The sequence below is a fragment of the Hippoglossus hippoglossus genome, chromosome 9 (assembly GCF_009819705.1).
Source record: "Hippoglossus hippoglossus isolate fHipHip1 chromosome 9, fHipHip1.pri, whole genome shotgun sequence".
In the NCBI taxonomy this organism is placed as follows: Eukaryota; Metazoa; Chordata; class Actinopteri; order Pleuronectiformes; family Pleuronectidae; genus Hippoglossus; species Hippoglossus hippoglossus.
The window spans coordinates 12587698-12613472 of NC_047159.1; the positions used below are offsets into that span (position 1 = coordinate 12587698).

Here is a 25775-nt window from a genome sequence, read left to right on the forward strand (position 1 = left end):
AACTATTATTATTATTATTATCAACTGGTGCAATTTCATCTATCCCACTTATTTTCATAATAACCAGTCTGACAGAAGTTATACAACTGTTCCTGGTCTCTCTCTCCTCTCCCCTCCCCTCCACCCCTCTCTCTCTCTCTTCCACCCTCCTCTCTTCTCTTCCCACACTTTTCTCCGTCAAGGCAGATGGACGCCCTTGTTGAGTTTGGTTCTTCTCCAGGTTTTTTCCTTTGAAAGGGGAGTTTTTTCTCACCAAAGTCACCAGAGTGCTGCTTGTTTTGGGAACTGTTGGGTTTCTCTACAATCTTGTAAGGTCCCGACCTTACCATGAGATGCTTTGTATGATGCGATTTGGTGCCATACAAATAAAATTGGAATTTACTTGAACTTTAATCTGTCACATGTATGTTATTTGTGAAACCACAACTTACGCAGGATAAAGCTGGAAAACTCATTAACATTATTTACTGTAGGTCTCTCTGGTCGCCAGGTTGGAGATGTGAAAGTTATTTATTGTGTTGAAAAGTCCCCCTGTCAGGAGAAACTGTAATCTGAGTTTATTAGAAAGAAAGGAAAAAACACTCGTAAATATAATCAGAAGAAAAAAACATGAAACAATCGGCCAACAAAACGGCCAAATATTACATTTCCTTTTTATTATTACATTTTCTACATTCCTCAACTGTATGAGTAGCTCTCGTCATCATACTCCATCTCAATGTCATCTTCGTCCAAGAGTCCGTACTTAAACTTCCGATACACTGTCCCATCTTGTCCCATGTATATGATATCATCATCCTCTTCTTCGTCATCCTCCTTACATTCAACGATTTTGTCACTGTAGTCCCCAAACGCAGAGGCGGTGGGTTCTGGGTTGACGCCTCCATTGGAATCCAGTTTCTCATATCCTCCAGAATTGGTTTTGGGTGCAATTGCGAGGGATCTAGCTCGGGCACTGAGGAAGAGGAAGACCCCTCCACCCAAGGAGACAATAAGTAGAACACAAACCGTGATGAAGAGTTTGGGGGTTCGGCCTTGAGCCTCAGCTGCCTCCATCACAAAGTTCACGCCCATGATGCACTCGTCTGAGAAGAAGGAGACGGAGCAGAGCATTAGGTCACATTAGACATGTGTTATTTGTGTACAGGCTTTGTTTTGCCTCTGTGAATACGACAGCCAGTGTCCACAGTTATCATGTTTTCAGGTTGTCCATCTGTCCGACCCATTCTTGTGAGAATGCCGTGAGGGAATTTCTTCAAATTTTTTAGTTGGACTCATGGATGAACTGATTAGAATTTGTTAATCAAAGCTTAAAGGCATGTAACCACAGTGCGTTTTTCCAGTTTTTTTTATGAATGTGTGTTTCACAAGACTTTCTAATGAAATGCAGACTTACTGTGATGACTAGAGGCTAAGAAAGCTTGAAAACATCCTTGTATGAGGAACATTATCTTTCTTAAATACTGGAAAACCCCTGTGAGCCAGGAAGATGTTGACACAGTTGGAAAGCTTTCAATAAGATCATTTATAGGGCAACCATTTCTAATGGCAGAAGTCCTGAAGGCCTGTGACCCAAGACTCACACGCATGAATGCTTTATTCCAGGGAAAGGAATGAATACAGTTTGTATTCTTATGAAGAGCAAGTTGCATCAGTGAGATGACGCAACACGCCTCAGGGATCTGTGTGTTACCTCGTGAGGCCTCGCAGTCACAGCACTGCCTGGATATCGGCATGTCATCCTGGCGTTTCTCATTTCCACAGCAGCTCAAGCAGCGGCCGTCGTCGGACAAGATCTGGAGTGCAGGGCACACGGTGCAATTCCACATGCTGGGACCTCGACAGTCCACGCAGGAGTCGTCACACGCCCTGCAGCTGGGCTCATCCCGCTTGGAGTCAGAGCCCTGGAGCAACAGAAGAACTAGTTATACAGCTGACTGAGCAGTGTCAACTCCACACATCTATCTCAGTGCAGCCTTTTCCAACTGCAGCTGAAGTTATACTTATAATATAGTTTGGTTTTCATGAGGTTAATGTGCAAGGTTAGTTGAATGTAAACAAAAGCACTATAGCTGTCTGTCACCTGTGAAGCATAGAGGCCTATAAGACACTGGGATTCACAGATTCCACCCATGAAAGTGTAGCCGTCATAACAGGACAGACAGGCCAGAGCGCCCTCATCTGGTGGAAAAGAGAGACGGAGAGGAATCACACGACAGGAAATAGTTTCATATGCAATCACAAGACTTAACCTGAATTTCAAAATGGTGAACAACCACAAAAACAACAGCAGACGTGTGCCATGACTTATATATGATAAACAAGACAAATAATATTATTTTGAAAGGTCTTATCAATAAGACATTATATTTATAAAAGGATACAATTATTCATTCATTAAATACATAATAATGTAGAGTAGTAATAAAGAAAATATTAATGTTCCTAAAGTCAAATGTATTTTACCTGTGACCGTGAACCTTGGAGGGTAAATAACATTAATTCAGAGGAAATAAATGTGCATTTGTCCAGTGTGCTGTGTGAATGATGTAGAAAATGAGTTTCACTTTGTTTTCTACTGTCCACCCTATTGTGAACTGTGTGATGCTCTATTTTGTAAAATGTAACATAATCAAGAATATTTATTTTGAAAATACGAATGTATTACATATAAAATATTATCAGGAGAAAGCCTTAATTTATAGCTATGTAATAGTTCTATGTGTGATAAGTTTGTTTGGGATTTCTTTCGATCTTCTTGTGCCGTTACGTTTTGCATGCATTGGTATGACTGAGATAAAAATATCAGTTTTATGTATTTATATTATTAAAATAACAGAGATGTGATGTAACTTATTTGATTCTCCTGGTTGTCAAATGGTGACCGTGTAATTCCAGCATCTCCGTTTTGAGTCCAGACACGGACCTTTCCTACATCTCTATCTCTTAGTCCTGTGGTTTTGATTTAATGTTCATTATTATCACAGAGATCGCAACTGGGACTGAACCATGAACGTTCACTCATAAGAAATCACACAAAGCCTTTCGTTACCGTTGCAGCTCTTGCACGTTGGGTGACACTTGTAACAGTGGTTGGACCTTTTCTCTTGGTAGTAGGTTGGAGGGCAGCTCTGCAGGCACTGTCCCCACTGCCTCAGGTAGACGTAGTCCTGCCGACAACTCAGACAGTTCCTGCTACCACGACCCCAACACTGGCTACAGGAGGGGTCGCAGCGCTCGCAGACCATCGTGGTGGTGTTGCCAAAGTGACTGAAAAGGAGAGCGGATACCTGTTCAGTTTGTGATGTAGAGGAGAGTGAGAGTGAGTAACTGTAAAAGCAACTTCCAAGGTGCACAGAGGAGGAGTAAATTCTCCAGCAACACTTACTCACTCCTATCTCTACATCTATCTTAGAAACACCTCAGGGCCATTATTGACTCAAAACTGAACTGTGAAGCAAACTGTGTGGAAAAAGGGAAGCTGCCCGTTTTTCCACATTGACAAAACCATGTTTCTTGTTCCATCGTACTTTCATTGAACTGTGTCTTTTTGTCTTGTGTCATAGTTTAGTAACCTTTAGTATCCATAACATTTTATTGGTATGTTTTAATGCATTTTATCATGTCTTGTCTGTGCAGTCTGTAAGTTGTCAGTCAAACGAATGCGTCTTTCCTCGACTGCAAACCAAATCTACATACGGATACAAATCACGTAACCTGAAACACTTCCGGTGTCCAGGACAACTTTGTCGTCAGGCCAATGCATTTCGACTTGTGGCCTTCATCAGGGTCCAACCTGCGTGTTCTTACCTTTCGGAGCAGGTTTCCACGCAGCTGCTTCCCTGCCTGAAGAATCCAGGTCTGCAGGTGCGACACTCCACACTGTGGCGGCCAACACACGACTTACAGCTGAAGTGGCAGCGCTCGCACACACGTTCATCCTTGTCCTCGGCATAGTAACCCACGGGACACTGCTGCACACACGTGCTGTCTGATGGACACAAAGTCAAAACACTGAAGGAGAAGTTTGCACAACATTTAATGGGATAGTTTTCAAAATTCACTCATTATGTACTCACCACTATGCCGATGGATGGGGTGGGTGAAGTGTTTGAGTCATGATAAAATGGTGACCACTTCTTTTAACCATGTGCGAACGCGGGGCCAGAGAAGGATATCAGAGGACATTTAGGCTAAGAAAACAGTGTAAATTACGCCATTTCGAGTCAAATTTAAATGTTAGGGCTTACGGACACTTGGATGACACCACAGGAGCAGTATTGTGTGTTGTGTATTTTTTCTGTTGTTTTTATAGGTTTAAAGAAGTGGTCACCATTTACTTCAATTGTATTGGATTTGGCTGCTACACTGTTTACCCCTGAAACTCCAAGAGTGTTTTGTGGACTGAAACACTTCACCCACCACCTCCGTCGACAAAGTGGTGAGTAGAAAATGAGTGAAGTTTCATTTTTGGGTACATCTGAATGTTTGTATCATTAACGACAGATTGTTATTATAACTCACCAAAGAACAGACAAAACAAAACATAACACCAAAATCACACTAAACAATACCAATGCAGAAATTACGACAACCTTAGCAACAGGCCCAACAACCTAATTAGGTCGCAAAGGGAAAAATAAATGAATAAACAAACAAAATAAATGGATGAATAGATGAATAAATAGCTTCAAGTAATTGTCTTTGTTTATTATGGAGAGAAAGAAAGAGGAGAAAACTACTCTGATTCAGTTTGGTTACTTACTCAATAGGAAGTTTGGCTCTTTGCAGTTGAGGCAGTCGTCTTTGCTCGGGCCAGAACAGCGATGACAGACTTTGTGACACTGTTGACACTCCCCATTCTGGTCCATGTATGAAACCAGAGAGCACTGGTTGAACCACACACAGTGTCCACTGGCATCTGTGCGTCTGTCGGTGTCACAGCTGAGGCAGGACGAGGGCTCATGGCCTGAGCAGGTCAAACAGGACCTGTCACAGTCTGAGACAATTACCAAAAACAAACACAAACATGAGACTCAGCCCACTGGAATCCTGGGAAAGGGCAGAGAAGTTCCCAGCTTCCTTACCTCTGCATTCATTTGTGGACTTATCATAATAAGTGCTGCTGACACACTTGGCCAGACACTCTCCTTTGTAACGGACAGCTCTCGGGTTGCGACACACATCGCAGTCGTCCGAACCCGGTCCGTCGCACGAGGCGCATTCAGCATGGCAGCGCACACAGTCCTGCTGCGTCTCACTGGCAAAGTAGCCGTCAGGACAATCGTCCACACACTTGGCCTCGTGGAGGAAGTAGTACTGGTCACACTCTGGGAGAGAGAGGTTCAAGGTTCATAGGTATAAGTAGTTATGACACATGTCTAATAGTTACAAAGGAATCAAGATACATTTTGTATCAGGACCAAATAGAGTGGAGGGTCCAGAATATTTTCCACCTACAATAAGATGTAGTGTTTACATTGCATTTCAGTCATAAAGATCTACATGGCTTCAGTGAAAACATTATTATTGGGCACTCAATAGTACCGTTATTAAATCTATCATTAACCCTGCTCCACCCTGTGCACTTACTGTTACAGAGGCCGTCCTGATTGCACTCGTTGCAGTGAGCTGGACAGTGACGGCACTCTGCGTCTGTGGTGTAAAACCCCTTTGGACAGCTTGACCTGCAGGAACGGTCCAGCAGGAAGTAGTGACCCTCACAACTCAGACAGTGGGAAGAATTCCCACGGCAGGATGCACACTCTGGGGCGCACGGCTGGCATTCACCACCTTGGGGGAACCCTCTGGAAAAGAGGCAGTGAGGTGAGAGGATGAGATGTGTCTGACGTCTTAGGACGGTGCCTCTTCACATGCAACCAAGAGATAAAACACGACAAGCACCTTTGACACTCCACAACACACAATCCACTTTGCAGGTAAAGCCCACTCCGACAGCGCTGGCATTGCTGTGAGTCCTGGCACATGACACACCCTTCTGAGCAGTCCTCGCACAGGCTGGTCTCCTCGTTGGAAAACGTGCCGGCTGGACAGTGAGATGTGCAGGTTTGTCGAGCAGTCAGAAATGTGCCTGAAGACATTAAAAGCAAATTACACCACTGATGAAAAAAAAGTGACACCAAATTTGTCATGAGCCAACAACTTCCTCAAGTGTCCCCCCAATCTAAGACAGAGACAGAAGAGGCTTTACCTGAGGAGCAGCTCCTGCAGTCCTCCTTCCCTGCAGCAGAGCAAGTCTTACAGGAGGAGTGGCACTGCTCACACTCACCATTACCTGATGACACAAAGGAAAACAAACCACTTACTGAAAGCTCATCAGATGTGAGATTCTACCATGTGTTCCTTGTTATTTCCATGCCCCCTCTCCCCTACTATTTTTTGTACATGCATGAAAAAAATTCCCTGTGATAAAAACGTAATAACATCTATTTCAAAAGGAAAACAGACTAAAGGATGAAAAGTTGAACACCTTGCAAATCACTTGCAGTATACTGTCACTTTTTATTGTTTGTGCGCTGGATGCTGTGTACAGAGCTTTTATAAACAGTCCATGGTGAACGGTGAAGTTAGAAAAGTTTGTGTTCATTCTACCTGGTTTATCTGCAATGAAGATCTAGTAGTCAATGTTTTTTAAAAGATGAAACTGAATTAGCTTTTACCTAACTGCTCTTATTTTGTAATACAGTGTGTGTTGGCTATTTCAGAAGTCTGTTAACAATACTATACACTTATCTTTATTAATATTGAACACATCGTATGTCCAAATTGCACCAAAGAATACACATGCCAAGTGTGAAGTCGGTAAAATGAATGGTTCTTGAGATATGCGTTCAGACAGACGTGTGTGGAATTAGAGGGTAGATCAACATTTCTCGTACTATTTCTGAAGTGTCTCTCGGGGCAGGTGGCCGTCTTTCTTCCCTCCGAACACTCCCCATTCTCCAGCGTGAATCCGTCCTCACAGGAGTCACAGTCGTCGTATTGTGGCCCTCCGCAGGTACGACAGGTGCGGTGGCACGGCTCACATTCCCGGCTCTCCTCATCCACAAAGAAACCTTCGTTACAGCGATCCACACATTCTCCATCTGGACAGACCAACACAGTTCATCTGTTTGCTCTTACACATATAATTCTTTTAATAGAAGACATTTTTTTGGTTGAAACTCGTACTTGGATGTTTGTGATCACATGGATCTGAGCCACTTTAAGCAATCATGCAACACCTTTGACCTTGGACAAAATGGATGTAAGCCTAGAGTGGCCCACTTGTAAAATAGCAAATGAGGCTCAAATATCCCCAAAGAAATGTGGGCCTTTTTTGGCAAACATGCTGCGCTCTAGGTACTGTGTAATCTGGGTGAAAGGCTAAAGTGGCCCATGTGGTAAGTGGTGAATATGGCCCAAATAACTCAAAACAAATTCAGGCCACTTTTGGCACCTTTGGTTGACATGTGGTATTGCTATGGCTTACTTGTGGCCCAAGTGCCATTATTCCAGGCTGTATTTGGGCCGGATGTAGGACTTGTGGGATGTGGACCAAATCAGGGGCAAACAGATCAGGGACTTTTACAATGAAACATTTTTACCCAAATAAAATATTTTATATGAAAAATAAGATGCAGATCAGTGAAATAGTGGACGAGTCTGAAAACAACAGTGACATTAAAACAACAGACCCACCCTGTTACCAAATGTGAAGGATGATGAGTCACCCAGTAGTTACACCATAACTCCACCCAAAATTACAAACGGATCAAACATTACCAGAGATGTAGTGTCCTTCCTCGCACCAGTAGCACTGGGACTGGTCGCAGATTACACATTGTTTGTCCTCACAGGGAGCGCACACCATGTTGCCGTCTGAACTGTAGGTCCCATCTGGACAAGACTGATGGCAGTCTGTGTTTAATCTGACAGACGTACGGACAGTTTGTCAGTATTGGGACCAATAAATATGTGTAACATGGGGAAATTCTCAACCAAAGAGACTTACTTGTAGTAGTCATCTTCACATTGGAGGCAAACAGTCTCCTGCTCTCCTGAATCCTCTGTTGTAAAGATCAGAAGTCAAGATCAGATCAGGCATGTTGTGAAATCTGGATTAAATGCACAAGATGTTTAAAATCTCAAAGAAAGACAAGAAAAGGAGAGTCTACTTGATCAGATGTTGTTCCAGCGTCTGTTTAAATCAGATTAAATTCAAATATGATGCTGTAGGGTTTTACTGCATACAAGTGAAGCAGCATCACAGGGACAATAATGATATATAATCCCATTTTACTGTGTACCCCAGTTTATGTTCTCTACGCGCCCCAAAGGCAACACAGTGATGCTCCTAATCCAGCTTCACCAGCAGGAGGCGCTCTGACAACACATAATAACTGTGTCCAGTTCAGTGCAGAGTTGAAGGGCACACTCGGATTAATCATCAACAACTGAGACCAGTGAACTGGCAAACAAATCTAACGCAAACGTGGAAATCAATGAGTTTTTGTGGTTATTTCGGTTCACAGCCACAATGTTTCTCTGGTTTTTAAAGAGTCATAGCTGCTGGATTGTGTATGCATGCTGTCAGTTTGTACTGCAGGTGTGTGTGTGTGTGTGTGTGTGTGTGTGTGTGTGTGTGTGTGTGTGTGTGTGTGTGTGTGTGTGTGTGTGTGTGTGTGTGTGTGTGTGTGTGTGTGTTTACCAGTGTTGTCAGCTTGTACTGCAAAAAAATCTGCATCATGTGAGTGACAGGTTACAATATGTAAAACACTTGGATTTTTTGCCCCAGGTGTGTGTGTGTGTGTGTGTGTGTGTGTGTGTGTGTGTGTGTGTGTGTGTGTGTGTGTGTGTGTGTGTGTGTGTGTGTGTGTGAGAAATAAAGTCATATACACTTGCAAAAGGAGAAAGTAAATTTTTTTTAGAAATTCATTCCTGCAGTCAATCCAACTGGTTCCTGAGGAAGAGCCACTCTGTCATCCCTTAGTTCAACAATGTCAAAACAGGACAGAGAGCATGAGAGAGGGTTTCGACAGGAAACAGAGGGAGAGAGAAAGAGAGGGAGGAGAGAGGCAAGGGAGAGATAGAAAAGAGAGAAGGAGGTGGAAATAACTTCTAAAAAAGCCCCTTCTGCAGACTTTCCCCGGGGACTTTCATCCTCTCCAGAACAACCTCTGTCGGCCCCCACACCCCATTCCTCTCTGTCTCCTTCCAGCACCCACAACTTAACACTGCAACGGTTTGCACTTCAATGCAGTCAACAAGCCACTACCTGTGAAAGCAATTACTCATACAGAGAGGGACTGGGAGAAAGAAGAAGGTGGGAGGGACTGAGGTATAGAACAAGGGAGAGGGAGCCAGGAGCCGGAAATCATGCCTCCAGGCTGTGTCTGAAGTGAAGACAGAAAATAGCGCCCGCATAAATATTAACTGTACAAGCCAGGGAATGGAGGGGGGGGGGCTCAGCAGAATTTAAACTGGCATACACATCCTGAGGTATGCACTTGTGGAATGTGCAAGCGCTCACACATTTGCAGGCACTCACAAGCTATACGTTACATTAGCACCTATATATCTGATGCACATGCACATACATGCAATCACATTAAAGTGATTCACCCTTATTTCCAGTTAAATAAAAAGGAGCTGGTGTATATAGACATCATAGGGGGATGGATTTCCTCCTCAAACCGTCACTTGAGTGGGAAACGCTGATGCAGTGCATTTATCAAGAAGTGATTTCTGAAACAGATGTGAGAATATAGTGAAGCGACATATGTTCTAAAGAGCTCCGGTCAGGGACAGAAGAGCAGTGGTAGAGGAAGTACTTAAACCGTTTACTGAGGTAAAAGTATGACAAAAATGTACTCAAGTAAAAGTAAAAGTACCACATTAACTTTTCTACTAGAGTAAAAGTGAGTAAGTACTTGCTTTCAAACACACCCAAAGTGTTAAAAGTAAAAGTACTTGTCAAACGTATCCTATTCCCTATTGCATTTCAGGTGTCTCTTCTACACCAGTGATGCTGCTGCAGCAGGAGGAAGATTGTGATGTTACCTGTCCGCTCTGATTGGATCAGTGGAACCAATCACCTTTCAATATTGAGTACTTATAGAAATCTATTAAATCAGTGTGAACATGTGAAATTTTAGCGGAGTAGAAAGTACATATATTTGTTGATATAATGTATGTAGTGGAGTGAAAGTGAAAAGTAAATGAATTATAGATTCATGAAAAATATACTTATGTACAGTAACAAAGTAAAATATGGTTGATTATATGATATTTCAAAGCTCTAGTCCATGATTAATGTGTAAAGTACGCACAGAGGCTTAAAAGCCTCTGATGACGACATACGACTGACATGCTGCTGCATCTTATCACACGCGGTCAGACTGGAGAGCTCTTTGATAGATCTCCCACTATAACACACAATCACTTCCAAAGTTCTTCTACTAACTGCTGAGTCCAACTTAAAAAAACCCGCTGGCGACCTGTCCAGGGTGTTCCCCTCTTGGGCCATGTCAGCTGGGATCGGCTCCAGCCACCACAACCCTCAAAGGATAAACAACATATAATGAATAGATGAAGGGGGTCTAGTTGCCATTTTAAAACCAGCAACCAGCCTGTTCAGTGTTTTCACAAACATTTAAAACGATAGTTAATGTCACATCAAATGTCTTGAATCTAATTTATATCCTCACTCTGATTTAAGACTTAGTCCCAAATTATCCAACAAAACAATGAAGACCCATCAAAACAACCTCACATTCCAGAGAGATCCTTGTTACTGTAAATGTCTGACGTGCTTTCCTTGCATTAGAAGTGCAGGGTGACGCATAGTGTAAGCATGCACGCCCACATATCAGATGCCAGTCTCAGACACCGCACGCTCTGTCTCATCTTCACTTTTGCCCGTAGCATCGCGTCAAAGGGCCAATCATCTCCCAACTCTAATTGTTCAGCCTGCAGAGTTGTGATTACTGAGAACTAGTGGCTGACAGGGAGGTTGTGGTGAGGGTGAGAGCGAAGAATGATATTCCACCCAGAATTCATAATGACTTAATAGCAGCCCATCTCCACCTCAGACTAGTTTAGCACAACAACAACTTTCTATGGTATGTCGGTAATCATCTCTGGGAGACGGATATGCTCTTGTCTTTATGACTTGAACTGACGGGGTGAGGTGAAGTGGCGCGAGGAATGAGAGTTAGGGACGACTTCAATTCTAAGTTTGAACCATTGACTGCACATAAAGACGGACGACACGTCTCTGCTTCCTCACAGAAATGAAGCCAAAATATCCCAGACAGGAACGCTGCCATCTTGCACCAATGATGTCATTTGGAGCCAGGGTCTGTGCAGTAGCAAATGGGGGATGGTCCCACCAATACAGGTGCTCAACCAACCACGAGTCAGTCTCAGCTGTCAATCATGACGTTTCAACATGTTTTTAAAGAATCAAATAACTGATTAAAACCAAACTTACTGGGAAAAAATGAGCACATACATCAGAAAAAGAAAGCTTGAGATGATATGGGGGCTCAGGAGATAAAGAGGGTCATCCACTAAGCAGATGGTTGATGGTTTGATCCCTGGCACATTCAGTCTGCATTCCCAAGTGTCCTGGGGCAAGATACTGAACCAAATTGCCCCTGACAGCTGTGCTGACAGTGTATGAATGGTTTGTTATGAAAAAAGCGTGAGGCATAGAGGCGCTGTATGAATCCGTGCGTGAATGGGTGAATGCACTTTGAGGGGTTGATAAGACTGGAAAAGAGCTATATAAATAGAGTCAATTAACCATTTGAACATTTTCAAGAAAATATATTTAACATGTACTTTTAAGTTTGGTCCATGTTCCATCTGCTAACATGGAGGAGGCTGGGTTTACAGCAGCCACCCGTCAGGGCACGATTGCGATTTTGGGGAGCCATCATGTGGTTTATCTTTATGTACAAGCTGTGTCTCGATTCAGGGGCCGCATCCTTCAGAGGCTGCATTTGAAGACCGATCCTCTCAAAGCCAACCTATCCCAGAACTTATCACTTCTCTTTGATTACAAACCATTTTTCAAAGAGGTAATGGCACCAGCAAGTGAGGAGGCGTATGATCAGGTTAAAAAATTCCTACGTTAAAAAAAACAATGGACATTAAAACTTGTCGTCTACTTGTCGTCTGTTGCTAGATCTCGGTGTGTACAGCTTTTTGTTGCTAGACGACAACAGTAAAGGCGGAACAAGCTGGTGACGTCTCATTTTCGGTTTTGGCCTCCTTCTGGGGCTGCATATTCTCCAGAAGGAGACGGACCCTGAATTTGGACACTGCTACAATCAATGGTTTTAACTTTTCATGGTGCTGAGGAAAAAAACCACAAATCTCTCTCAAAACCTCATTTAGAAGTTTGGAGTTTTCAAACCCTTTGTCAGATAAATACAGTCTACATCAACAATCAGCATCACTCCTGGGAAATGTGAAAAATCTTAGATGTATTCCAAATACTACAATTAAGCAAATACAGTGAAGTTTAGGTCTAAGACGGTCTATGTTGGAGTAAACACAATGTTCATTAACTATTTAACCTCTCAAATCATAATTACTTCAGTGCAGTTGTTCATTTAGGTTCATAGTATATGATGATTCATCTGCAGCAATAGAGAATATACAGCGAAGAGTGATGTGCAGCAACAATCAATGGCAGAAACATTGGTAAACACACACACACACACACACACACACACACACACACACACACACACACACACACACACACACACACACACACACACACACACACACACACACACACACACACACACACACACTGTCAAACACCTCAAGTAGATAAATCTCTTATTAGGCGTCATGTTATGGTTACAAGCTTTTCCCAACATATCACTGTTTCTCAGTCCTGATGAAACTCACTTTGACTGCCTGATACTGCGGTGCAGTATATATACAGTAGCTGCTGCTGCAATTTGATCAATGAAGAAGGTGGAAGAGGAAGAGAGAAAGCGAGAGGTGAGAAAAAGACATCTACTCACTGCGTTCACATTGTTTACAGCCCTCGTCACAGTGGAGACAGTCCTCATCGTCTGCAACTTCACCTGATGAAGACAAAGGATGAAAGAGTGGAATGAAAAATAAATAAGACACAAGGAAGGGAAGAGAACATTAAAGAATACACAAACTAGGATGACTGTGGCTGTATGCCTCTACCAAACAGTGCAGTTTCAGGCCTAATACAACTCTGACCACTGAAATCGAATCAGGTCATCTGAGTCTAAATGAACATTTATGCCAAATTTGAAAGGGTTCTCTCAAAATGTTCTTCAGATAACATGTTCACAAGGGGAACAAACATTTTTCATTGAGGTCACAGTGAATTTGACCTTTTACCTCCAAATTCTAAACAGTTCATCTTTGAGTCCAAGTGAATATTTGTACCAAATTTGATAAAACTTCCTTTGAGGTTTTCCTGAGTTGTTGCGTTCACAAGACTAAAAATGTGAGGCCACTATGACCTTGATTTTTGACCTTTTTGACCTTTGAGATGAGCCAGATCCTCTTTTTTGTTCGTGCTATCAGGAAATGAACATGTGACACGTGTGTGTCGCGTAAGTGCGTGATATTTAAATTAAATCAAATTATTAGCAAAGCCGGTCAAAGAAGCCCAAATCCAACCTCTGTCCACGACATCAGTTTTACCTGCTCCAGAGTTCAAGCCTGTGTCTGTGAGGCCTGTTGAGACCTGCCGACCACATGTGATATGAATTTCGTCTCATCCTCCCACTCATACAAGTTTAAATCCTCACATACATCGTTAATCTGCGTCTCACATTCAGTGAAGTCGCAGCTCCACACCTGCACCTCTCTTATCTCAAACAGTAAAAAAAAACATCTAAAACCATTTCAGCTTTTTTCTCGCTCCTTCTTTGACAGGCATTGTCATTTTGACCTTGAACGATGATATATCCGTGCACGCCTTGCACAACACATATGCCGACATTTAGCAGGTTGTCTAATACATTTTGAATTATAATTAATACAATTCAAATTGATGTCAGTATCTTCCTTTAAATCAAAGCTTAAAACGTACTTTTATCATATTGTATTCCCTGATTTGACCTTACTCTAGTTTTTATTATTGTAATGGGTGATCTTGCTTGAATGTTAGAGTTAGAGTTTATGTATTTTTACTTGTCTGTTTTATTTGTGGATCACTTTGTTTTGAAAGTGCTATATAAATAAAGATATTATCATTATTTTCATTCTGTGCAATATTGTTTTCCTTCTTCTAATAGTACGAAGATTCTTTCATGATAAAGTCACAATAAGAAATGATCTGAATCTCCTCTTGGATGCAGAGTTTTACAAATGAAACTTCCTGAACTTTCCAACACACTTTGATTCATTTATGAAATATTACTGGTTCCTCCAGAAGTTGAAAACTCCTCCAGTGAACTGCACATTTTTCACACCTGACACTGAAATTTAAAAAAAAATCTTTCAGTAGCGTAGTGGACTAGTTTAGTGGATCCAGAGCCACAGAACAGTTTCCAGTTCTTTGGTTAGCGTGTGATTAGAGTTCTGTAAAGCTGTGGCTCGGAGCCCTGCGTGTTGGCATATTTTCTGAGAGCGTTTGAATTTTAATACTAGCTGTAAAATGAGGTCAGTGTGCTACATGTGTGTTCCCTTAGGTGACGTTTGCCATATTCAGGCCAGCTGTGTGACAGTGGAGCTGAGCAGCAAAATCCTCCTCAAACTTCTTCATGAATTCAAATTGTAAGTGGTCTGTATTTATATGGATATATATATTAACACTCTTTAGTCTTGATACCCACTCAAAATGCTTCACAGTTCAGTTTTGCCATTCACCCGTTCACCCTCATTCATGCAGTTTATCTATGAGCAGGACTTACAGACTGAAAGGCAAAGCCGTCAGGGGCCATTTGGAGTTTGGTGTCTTGCCCAAGGACACTTGACATGCGAAATGGGGGAGACTGGGATCGAACCCGGTCGAGGACGACCCGCTCTACTCTCTAATGCATTGTCTTATTACCTTCTTCAATTTGGTGGAAGGATGCGACATAGGCCAAGAAAGAACATGTTCAATTTTGGCACAGGACAAAAGTGCAGATCCAGGAATTTTATTATTCATTTATATATTTATTATTAACAGAGGTTATGATTTCATGATCTGCCTTGTTTTGTTGGTTTAGCTATATGGCTTGAATGAATTGAAGTGAACTGCATGTGCTCTTATGTTTTTACTGTGCACCATTATTCAGGGTGGTAAATGGAGATATTCCTGCCCCTCTCACCTGCGCTGCACTCCAGCGGGACGCACAGGCCGTTCCTGGGCTTGTGTCCTGGGCTGCAGTAGAGGCAGTGGTTTACTGCAGTACAGATGAGGCAGTCTTCAGGACAGGGCTCACACCGCTTCCATGCAGAGTGGAAGAAGCCCTCAGGACAGACATCCCGACACTGACCCTGAAAGAAGTATCTGGTCCCACCAAACTTATCTGGAAGAAAAAAGGAAAAAAGGGTCAAAACTCTGATGCACAAAACAAATATTCGGGGAACAGCCTTGTCGGTTTGTCTGCAATTCAATATGTATGATTATTGAATGATGAAACATTAACTGCAGGTCTGAACTTTTTGTTACATTTTGATGCAGATCAGGATCAGGTGGCAGATGTAGGATTTTGTTTTCACTGTCTTTAGTGATTTATCTATTTCAGACTCAACTGCTAATCCTCAAGTTTGAGTTTTCAAACTTGACTTGACATGACTTTTTGATTTAACTTGAATCTGAGCAACTACATTGAAACCCTTAAATTGTCCATCTTTGAGCCCTAAAAGGTTTTTGATATTGGACATGACTAAACCTATTGGAAATATAAACAAGGGGGAATCAATAATTCCAAAATTTTTAATGTTAATAATTTAATTACGGTTTAATTGAACAAGTAGGTATTCAATTGCTTGTAAAATTCTTTGCTTCCCTAGAAATCGAACAAAACCTTGTGTGACTGGGATTTCATGCAGGTCTGGGCTGGTGTGTATCTGCTTTTTTAAATGGAAACTTTCATATTTTTTATTAGTAACATCTTGTTCTTCATCACCCTCCTTGTTCATGGTTATACTCACTTCTGCAGCTCTTTCACTTTTTCGCTCTCCACAGACAGCAGGGGTGTAAAAACTCTCTGAGGTCAGTCTCAAAGATTATCTGCTCAGCATGTGTCAGTGTGTGTGTGCGTGTGCGTGTGTGCGTGTGTGACTGGCCAAGATAAGAGTGCTTGTTTTGAGAGAGAAATGACACGGGGAGAGACAGATGGAGGATCTCTTCATGTTATTTTTGTTATGTCTCATTGAACCTCAGACAGACCTGCAATTAAATGGAACCACATTTGCAAACACAGTCTGACAAACTTGCTGGCTAATTGAGAGTGGGGGAGCATGTGTGTGTGTGTGTGTGTGTGTGTGTGTGTGTGTGTGTGTGTGTGTGTGTGTGTGTGTGTGTGTGTGTGTGTGTGTGTGTGTAACAGAATCTCCCTAGTGTAAATACATTCGTTCTGACAGCCATAACACTGTCTGTGACGCCGTGATAAACACAGTTGTTACTACCACCTTTAGGCTGATATTTCTTCAGCTGTGAGCCTCTAATGACATCCGGGATTTATCACGTTGTTTTTTTACACGGATGAACAATGATTAAGGTTTTCTTTTTTTTTTTAATGGTCTTTGGAACGGCCGATCCTTAGATTGTTAAACGTACCATCAGGTTCGATTTTTCGATCATCAAAGGGAGGAAACAACAAGTAAACAACAAACAAATGGTTGATTGCCTCCTTACACACATCTGTCAGCAGGCCCTGGCTGAATTACTGCTTTAATTAGATTCATTTACCTTTAGAGGACTGATTGGTGCAGTCTGGCACAAATGAGCCTTAGCTTGATCCATGCCGTGCTATGGAGAAGCACGATTTCACTTACATCCCAGTCAGAGCCTGATAGATGAGTTTTTAAAGGAAAACACCAGCTCACCTCTGCAAAAAGCAAGAAGCTACCTGTGCAGGTTCAGAGCATGCAGGCTTTATACTGAGGGAGCACATAAGAAAGTATTAATTATTTATCTACACTAACTGGTCTCGCTTTAGCTTGTTGCAGTGGTTCCTAAACTAGTGGTCTGGTCCCCCTGGACGTTGAGTCACGGGAAACAGGGGGGTTGTCGTGTTATTTCAATAAATCAAATATAATGTAAAACCAATTAAAATAGGCACATTTCAGCCATAATTGTTACCAAGGATTTTTTTTAAATTAAGATAAATCCAAGCTAATAAAAATACTTCATTAACCTCTTTGTGATTTTTGTCCCCACATAACCCCTGAGGTGACAGTTACCGCAGGTGAATCTATTGCACCAAAGGATACAATACAATTTTCTCTCTGGCACCTCTCTGGTTATTTTGGGAGTCGGGGGCCTGAAAGGTTTTGGAACTCCTGCATGGCTTAAAGCAATTTGATTTAGACTACGAGCAAATTAATACCAAAATATATATTATTTTCATTTAAATGCCAGTGTACCTCTGTCACAGCTGGTGCAGTTGTCTGGTCCGTCGTCGTTACACTCGTGGCAGGAGTGGTGACAGAGGTAGCACTGCCTCCCCATGGAGTAGCGCCCTGTCTGGCAGCGGATGTTGCAGTGTCCGTCATCGAAGAACCTGTGAGGGAGTCGGGTTTGGTTCAGAATCAACGTGCAACCACAGCCTTACAGTCACTATATGTCATGCACATAATGACAGGGCTCCTTTAAAATACGCAGTAATACAAACGGCCAAATGAAAAGTTTGAGTAATTTTTATAGCTTAAAACAAACAAACAGTTCAAAGCTATTCAACGTGTGTATGTTTGACTCCATGGCGACTAGTTAGTATCAGTGTTTGTAGAAAGCTTGAGGACAACGATCGAGAGGATTTGGTTCAAGTGGATTCAGGGTCTACTGTATGTTTAGACTGTACATGAAGATGGACGACATAACAGCTCCGCTAAAGTGAAGCCAAAGCATTCTGGAGGCTGTCATCAGTATAGGTCATAAACCTTGCCTACTCCATGTTAGTAGATGGGACACGGATCAAACTAAAAAGTCAAAGTGAGTCAAATATTGAAATATGTTCAAGTTTTTGCTTTTCCTATAAGAAGCTATAAAATAGGGTGAAACGTCATGTTTGACGATTGGTCGAGCACTTTTATTGGTGGGACCTCGCAACGCCAGGCTGTGATCGCTACTGCCCAGACTCCTGCTCCAAATAAAGCCATCGGCACAAGAAGGCAGCGTTTTAATCCAGGATATTTTGGCTTCATTTCTGAATAGTGGGAGGAAGTGGACACGCGCCGTCCATCTTTACATACAGTCTATAGTGTATTGGAGTGCTGTGTGTGCACCTCCAGTGTCACTGCACCCGGTGTCAGCGTGTCAGGCGTCCTCACCGTGATGCGGGGCAGCTGGTGCAGTCGTCTCTCTCCGGACCTGTGCACTGCAGACAGGTCACATCACACAGGTGGCACTGCTTGTGTTTGCTCAGGTACTCGCCTGCAGACAGGAGTGAACAACATGACCTCACACCCGCTGACTGACAACTTCCCTCAGCGACTTCTCCATGTTTGTTTTTATTTGTGTCCCAGATTCCTAATGCTTCCTACTGCTCTCATATGTCTGTTTTTTTTTTCTTCTTTTACTTGATTGACTTGACTTGATGCCACGATGTTATAGTTACACCAATTATAACCACCAGTCATTTCTTGTTGTTTTCACGTCACTGAAGATCTAGCTCATTATCCTCTGGCTCCCGACATCTCCTGCACAATAACAACTATATTATCCCTTTTTTTTTCAGTTGTTTTCCTCCCTGTCTTGTCATCTTATATAATGTGCAAATTCATTTCACAGGTTTGAAAACATTACTCTCAGACCTTCTTTCTAATTACTGTGTGCTTTTACTAAAAACAGAGAGAGACCTCAAGTGGGAGTGAAGACACAGAGGAAACAAAAAACACAAGATTTGTTTAGAGTTGCGTATGTGTACGTACGTAACTAGACCTTTACATCAGGGAAACAAAACAACTCCTACACAAATGGCACAACATAAGAGAGTGAGTTCATCAGGCCAGGAAACAAAAGTCGACTTTTGATAATGGTGATGTACGTACTTTGTCCAGATGGTTTGACCAAGGATCAACCACCTACAATGCTGTCCTCCCCTATCTGCACCACAAATCATGCGGCCCTAACAAGGTTCCCAGCTGAGAGAAATGACCCGGAAGTATTTCACTGGCCGCTATAGTTGGTGCTGTTTGAATTCTCTAAATGATGAGGAAAGGAGCTTCAGTGCTTCCTAACTTATCTCCTTTAGCGTAGGAAAAACTGGACCAAACTTTAAAAAAGAAAAGGAGAACATTTCTCAGAATTCATTGTGGCAGCCGTATTTAAAGTGATGCAACATCGTAGTTGCACCTGAGCAGAACCACGTAAATATATATTTTAATGGAACAGCTGTTTTATTCTCTTAGCCTGATCAAACTGATGTACATGCTTTTGTGAGCACCTGGTTTCTTCAGTCAGGAGTCACAGTGAACAACGAGCATATTATACAATTTAATGTTCACAATATCATCATCAGAACTGAATACCACTGAAAAATATTTTCCACTCAACAGATATATAAAAGGGTCAAAAGCACCATTCAAGGAAACTCTACATATGTAAGGGTATCATTTAAATTTGTTCATTTAATTCCTTTTTATTCAATTATAGAGCTGTCAGGGAGAGTTTGGGGTTCAGTATCTCGCCCAAAGTCACTTTGGCACCTAGAATGGTGGAAATCGATTGTGTTGTTACTCCAGATGGTTAAATGTTGTCTCTATATAAACTGATAGCATCTTTTCTCAGGACGAGTAATTCTGTTATGGACACAAAACCTTTCTTGAATTGTAGTTGTACAGCACAGAGTTTGTCACTTTACCATTAAGTCTGTACATATCTTCTGTCGTAAAAAAAATTGGTTTAAAAAGTCAGTCAGAGTTTTTTCACATTATGGTTCTCTTCTCCAAACTCGAGGTCAAGAACTAGTGGTTAGGAGAGGAGATTTGTTTTTGGCTCTTCGATTGTACAACAGCCGTAGGTGGTTATATAACTTAAAGGTATCAACAGCCATTCCCACACCCTGACCCACGGGACCCCGATGAGCCAAGCTTCTTGGATGAGAGGTGAAAGGTCCAGTTGTGTACGTACACATATACAACTCAAGAACCTTCAGAGATACAGATAATCATCGTCTCACCAGCACAAACTGATTTTTATGAATGAAGCATGAAGTTACAAAACCTACACTCAAACAGTTTGTGTGCTCGCTCCAGGACTGGGTTCTTTTCCTGCCACACTCCAAAGACATGTGGACTTGAAACTAAGTTACCCACAAATGTATTTCCTCTGGTTCACCACTGACGACTCTCTGGAGACTTTTCAGACCGTGAGCACGACAAGGTGATAAAAGATGGTTGGAAAATACTTCTCAGCATTTTACCAGATTCAAGCTTAAAAGGAGGCATTTTTATAAGCGATTACTTTTAATGGGCTGTATTAGTGACCAGGTGATGGAAACATCAGCAGATCATCAACTCAGCTCCACGAAGGAGAAGTGAGCTTAGAGCAGAATTATCTGTTGCACATTGAAGAAACATTTTAACACTTTCAGTTGCTTACTTATCCCCTGAGAATAAAAGGACTCAGTCACATCTTCCTCTGTTCAATACGTTGCAATTGTGCACAGTTTTTGGAAGGTCGGAATGTTTTTGTTGCAACATGGAGCACAGGCTGGAAATGAAGTGAGTTGGGTGCCAGAAATCTCAACACCTGGAAAAGCCATTGTTGAGTTACTGGCACTGATGAAATCGTGATCCCACTCCAGGTGGATATCTTACTAAGCTTTGCAGCAGTAAAAATCATTTTAGTCATGCGTGAAATTACAAATAAATAAATGTCCAACAAATTATGTTTTTGCTTGACTTTGTCTGCATTAACTCAGGACACTAAAAGTTCCCAAAAAACACTCACCAACCTTGTGCTTCACACTTGGCAGCAGTGAAAACATTGTCTCCTATCCTACCTTTGTGTTAGACAAAGGTGACAGACACTGGCTCAGGCATGAGGATTGAGCGGTGTGTGTGTGTGTGTGTGCGTGCGTGCGTGCGTGCGTGCGTGCGTGCGTGCGTGCATCCTTTAAGGCAGCCGCGAGGTTGTCTGTTCTCTCTGCTTTCTGTGAAAAGCTCAATTGTGCCTTTCAAAACAAAAGAGCTTCTTTGTGTACAAACACAACGGGCGGTGGCTTCCCATTCAGCAGAGCTCCGCAGAAACCATTCAAACAGCTCCCAATAAACGCCGACACTCTCCTTCACGCACACAGACACATTCTTGTGCTTCTATCTTAGAGAGGACACTCTACATTTGGCAGCCCCTAACCCTAACCATCAAAACTAACTGCTTAACCCTCACCTTTACCCTAACCTAACCCTAAAACCAAGTCCTCACCCTCAAACAACCCTTTGAACAAGTGAGGACCGGCCAAAATGTGCTCACTTTCCAGAAATTCCCTCACTCCATAAGGTCTACGCTCAACATGGTCCTTACAAATATAAGTATGGACACACACACACACACACACACACACACACACACACACACACACACACACACACACAGTCTCCCCCTCACTCACGCACAACAAACAAACAGGGAGCCTGTTCTCAAGGGATGTAAAGCTGCTCAGCAAAAGCAGACACTTTGGACTCCCACTGCCAGACGGGGAGAAGAATGGAGCCGAGAAGAAAGAGAGACTGTCACTCAAGGGAGTAAAAGTTTTCTGCTGTTATGGACTCGGCCGACCTTGTGAGATATCAACAGTCTACTCTCCCAGGAGAGAGAGAGGGAGAGAGGTAGAGCCCTGTTGGCAGATACCACACTGACACCCACCATACCTGGTCCCAATGCCCCCCCAGCTCCTGATGCCGTCACACAAACATGTTTACTACACATCACAGGTCGCCAAGAGACAATTCAAGTAAGCTTGGGTGGAATGATGCCTGAGACTCCACCCCAAGTGTCCCTCCGCCCAGTCACCAGTGCATCCTCCCAGACCAGCCTGACAGACACACCTTCACCTCAATTCTTTTTCTCCTCAACATCCAACATTTCAATTTCTATTCACACTTTTAAATCACGTGTTTCTCTGCCGTGGGCACAGCTAGAGACAGATTTTGGCATAATTTGTTCTGGTCCTGCTGTAACACGTGTTTCAGTCTTATTGACAATATCTCAGTTGGTTTAGAGTTTTAAAACATCTCCTATATAATGCAGGTGTATCAAGACTGATCACTGGAAGTGACAGATTTCACAGATGGCTGTTAGATAGCAACAAATAACTTGTAGATTGAAACACAACTAATGACGGTGTGGATGTTTCTTATCTGCTTCCTCCTCTAACAGAGTTGATTTCGTACATGCTGACATTTGAATTAGGCTTTTATCTCGTCCAGACTCAATTACTGCAATGCACTCCACTCCGGTATCAGCAGAGAAACATACAAAGATTACAACTTTGAGACCAAAACTCCACATTAGACCAGAACTCGCTGCCCTTCACCGGTTACCTAGAGGGTCAGGCTCCCGTCTATGGGCCTGGTCATATATTGCGATATTGGATGAAATGATACGAATGTCAACATAATCAATGAAAACTGTAAAGAAAACAAAAACATGAACAGATTAAACATTTTAATAAAGAACACTTAAGTAAAAAAAAAAAGATTTTCAAAACTAGGACTTTGAGTAACATTAATAATGCATTGTCACAGATATGTCACAGGTACACAATAAAAACAGCTTTTATACGAGGGGTGTGTGTGTGTGTGCGCATGTGTTCATGTGTGCGAGTGTGTATGTGTGTCTCTAATATCACACAATCTAAAGTCAATTCAAGTCATCTTAAACAATGACCCGGAATAAGATTTTGTTAAACAAAACAGGGGATTCATCAAGCTTTATTACAAATCATCAAGAACCATAACCAGTTGACAGTACAACAAATCATCTAATACTGTAAATGCTCGAGCTGCAGGTGTGAGGACCCACACAGAAGAAGAATCTTAAACATTTTGTCTTTGCCGTTCTTGGTGAGGAATCAGCAACACCAGGATGACCTCGGACTTCTCACGGGGGAAAGGCTCAGAGACAGACGGGTGGAGGAACCCGGTGTCTGAAGGGTGCCAGGCTCAACACGAGGAGAGTTTGGATTTGTGCAGAATGAATTAACATTACCGACACACTGATTGCCTCTTTGTTGGTTTTCTATTGTTTTTCTCTTAGGTTGACGGAGCACAGGTTCTACCGACAAACATTTTTTACATCTACATTTTGGACATTCAGATTTGCACCACAACAGATTGCTTACCGTCTGACTGTCAGAGACCTTCACCTGCAGATGAAACATGATAACAACACAACACTGTCTGTGCCAATCATTGACCTTCTGTGTTGAAAGTGAGAGACAATACTTCAGTTGATATGCAATGGCATTAAAATGGAATGACGTCTAAAACCATTTCATTTAGAGAACCGTAACATGAAGGGATGCACCATTCACAGATTACAAATAATTAATGGGCAAATTTCAGCACCTGGAAGGTCACAAACCAACTCACAGAAAAGATCCCTATAATACACGCAAGTTATATTTCAATTATTTTTCCCAGTGACAGCAAGATAATGGAGCTTTAAATTGTTCAGTCACAGTAATGGATGGAATCGATACTGTTTTGTTTTTTATTTGGGTAAAGGTTTCCTTTCCAGAATCTGCACTATGGTGTGAAAAATAGACATCGGTGCATCCCCAGAACCACAAATTCATTATACCTCGCTGCAGCGTTTCCTTCCGCTGCAGAAAACTCCGGAAGGAATGACTATCGACTCGTCTTGTAGTACCTCTGGAATGAATCAATGCTGTCTGGGCTTACATCAAGAATTAATAGCATTCCTACACACACACACACACACACACACACACACACACACACACACACACACACACACACACACACACACACACACACACACACACACACACACACACACACACACACACACACACACACACACACACACACACACACACTTCAGAGAGGGCAGGTTCATGTTTTAAAATAAATGAAATGAGGTGATTTTGGTCAGTAACACGTGTCAGTCTTGCGATAAAGAGACACTGCGGCGTACGCAACTTCAAGTGATGGCTGATTTACGATCAATGTGTCTGAGTTCATGTTTATAAGTGTGTGAGTGTGTGTGTGTGTGTGTATATACTGTATATATACACACACACACACACATATATATATATATATATATATATATGTATATAAAATTGTGTGAATTTCTCTTCCCTCCCCTAATCAGCCCAGACAGACATTATTATTTTCACAATACAGTGAGCTTCTTTTTTTCCTCAGACGTATATTTACAGGCGGAAAACCAGGGCCTTTCCTACTGTATGTTCACTTTCCATCTGTTTAGCGTTATCACTGGAAAGAGAGGAGGAAGAGGAGCCAAAATAAAAAACGCACACGGATGTTTTCAGAGCTTCGCAGGCTGAGTGGCTCCTGCTTTAAGCAATGCTTCCTACACTGGCAACAAGAAAAGAAGGTTCAACTATTTTGGCATCGATGCTTTGGTCACAAAATACCGACACTTTTATTTTGTTTTTCACTTTTGTTTTCATTTGCTCGTTTGTTCTTGAAATAAGTCCCAGTCATTTTACACCCCGACGACGTGTGTGTCCCAGTACAGAAAAAAAGGTAGGTTTGTTGTAGTCCTGTCATCGCACCTCCGATGCAGTCCCTTTAAGAGGCACAGATTCTCTTATAAATTATGTGACTGTGAATGAGTGGGCAGGGGGAGGGGGGCTTGAGAAGGAGGAGTGCCCCCTGTGCCCCTGCAATCCCCCCTGCACTCCCTGTACGCCCGGCGAGTGCGTCCCGTCACCCCTTCTGCGAGCACGTTCTGCAGCACAGTTGCTGCAGCACTTTCCTCTGGCAAAGATTGTTCTTTTTAACAAGCACGCAGAAACTGCCTTCCGCCCAAGATTCTTCATTTGCTTTCCACAGACCAGGAAGAAGAGATACGGGGGGGGAGTTTGGAAGGAGGGGTGAGGGAAAACATGTGGAAACACACACACGCACAGACAAACACGGTAGAACCATCAGAAATGGTTGAATGGCAGGCAGAGCCATGTGATTGGTCAGGAGAGGATTCAGGTAACAGGAAGAGTTTTTTTTTTTTTTTTTTTTTTTTTATCCAATCACAGGTGTCGTTCATCAAGGTGGAAAATGATTGTAGTCCAGTGGAGAGATTGGATCCATGTCAGGAGAGACGGAAAACAGATTCGGGAGGGGGAAAAAAAACAGAGAGAGAGAGAAAACAAACGTCACACAATTAGCAAATTGAAGGTTTTTAAAATTCACAACTTGCTTTCATTTTGCATCACAGAAAACTTAAAGTGGACCACCGTCTGTTCACAATACCGTCTGCCAATTCTTTCATTCATCAACAGCAATTTGAGCTGCCAATCACCACCCCCACCCCCAAATATGAGCCCGGTTATGAAGGTTGGGAACAGACTGAGGGTGCACTTTGAGCAAAGTAGTCATCAACAGAAAGGTCA

The 25775-nt window shown here is 42.4% G+C and overlaps 1 protein-coding gene across 3 annotated transcripts in view; it reads right to left on the minus strand.

The window, feature by feature from the left end:
* Positions 1-215: 215 nt before the first annotated feature.
* pcsk5b (proprotein convertase subtilisin/kexin type 5b) overlaps positions 216-25775 on the minus strand; it is a 78158-nt gene continuing 52598 nt past the window's right edge. The window contains exons 21-37 of one of the 3 annotated variants that reach the window (XM_034596735.1): positions 18499-18601; positions 17596-17732; positions 15330-15530; positions 13050-13112; positions 8015-8069; positions 7786-7931; positions 6900-7106; positions 6212-6295; positions 5905-6091; positions 5593-5807; positions 5088-5330; positions 4766-4999; positions 3811-3991; positions 3053-3270; positions 2084-2181; positions 1694-1904; positions 216-1085 (exon numbers count right to left, since the gene is read on the minus strand). In XM_034596735.1, the coding sequence (XP_034452626.1) occupies positions 679-1085; positions 1694-1904; positions 2084-2181; positions 3053-3270; positions 3811-3991; positions 4766-4999; positions 5088-5330; positions 5593-5807; positions 5905-6091; positions 6212-6295; positions 6900-7106; positions 7786-7931; positions 8015-8069; positions 13050-13112; positions 15330-15530; positions 17596-17732; positions 18499-18601 (2990 nt within the window). In that variant the 3' untranslated portion in view covers positions 216-678. Of the gene's footprint in view, positions 1086-1693; positions 1905-2083; positions 2182-3052; positions 3271-3810; positions 3992-4765; positions 5000-5087; positions 5331-5592; positions 5808-5904; positions 6092-6211; positions 6296-6899; positions 7107-7785; positions 7932-8014; positions 8070-13049; positions 13113-15329; positions 15531-17595; positions 17733-18498; positions 18602-24761; positions 25209-25775 lie in introns of those variants that run through there. The other 2 variants (XM_034596734.1, XM_034596733.1) reach the window with 2 other exon arrangements.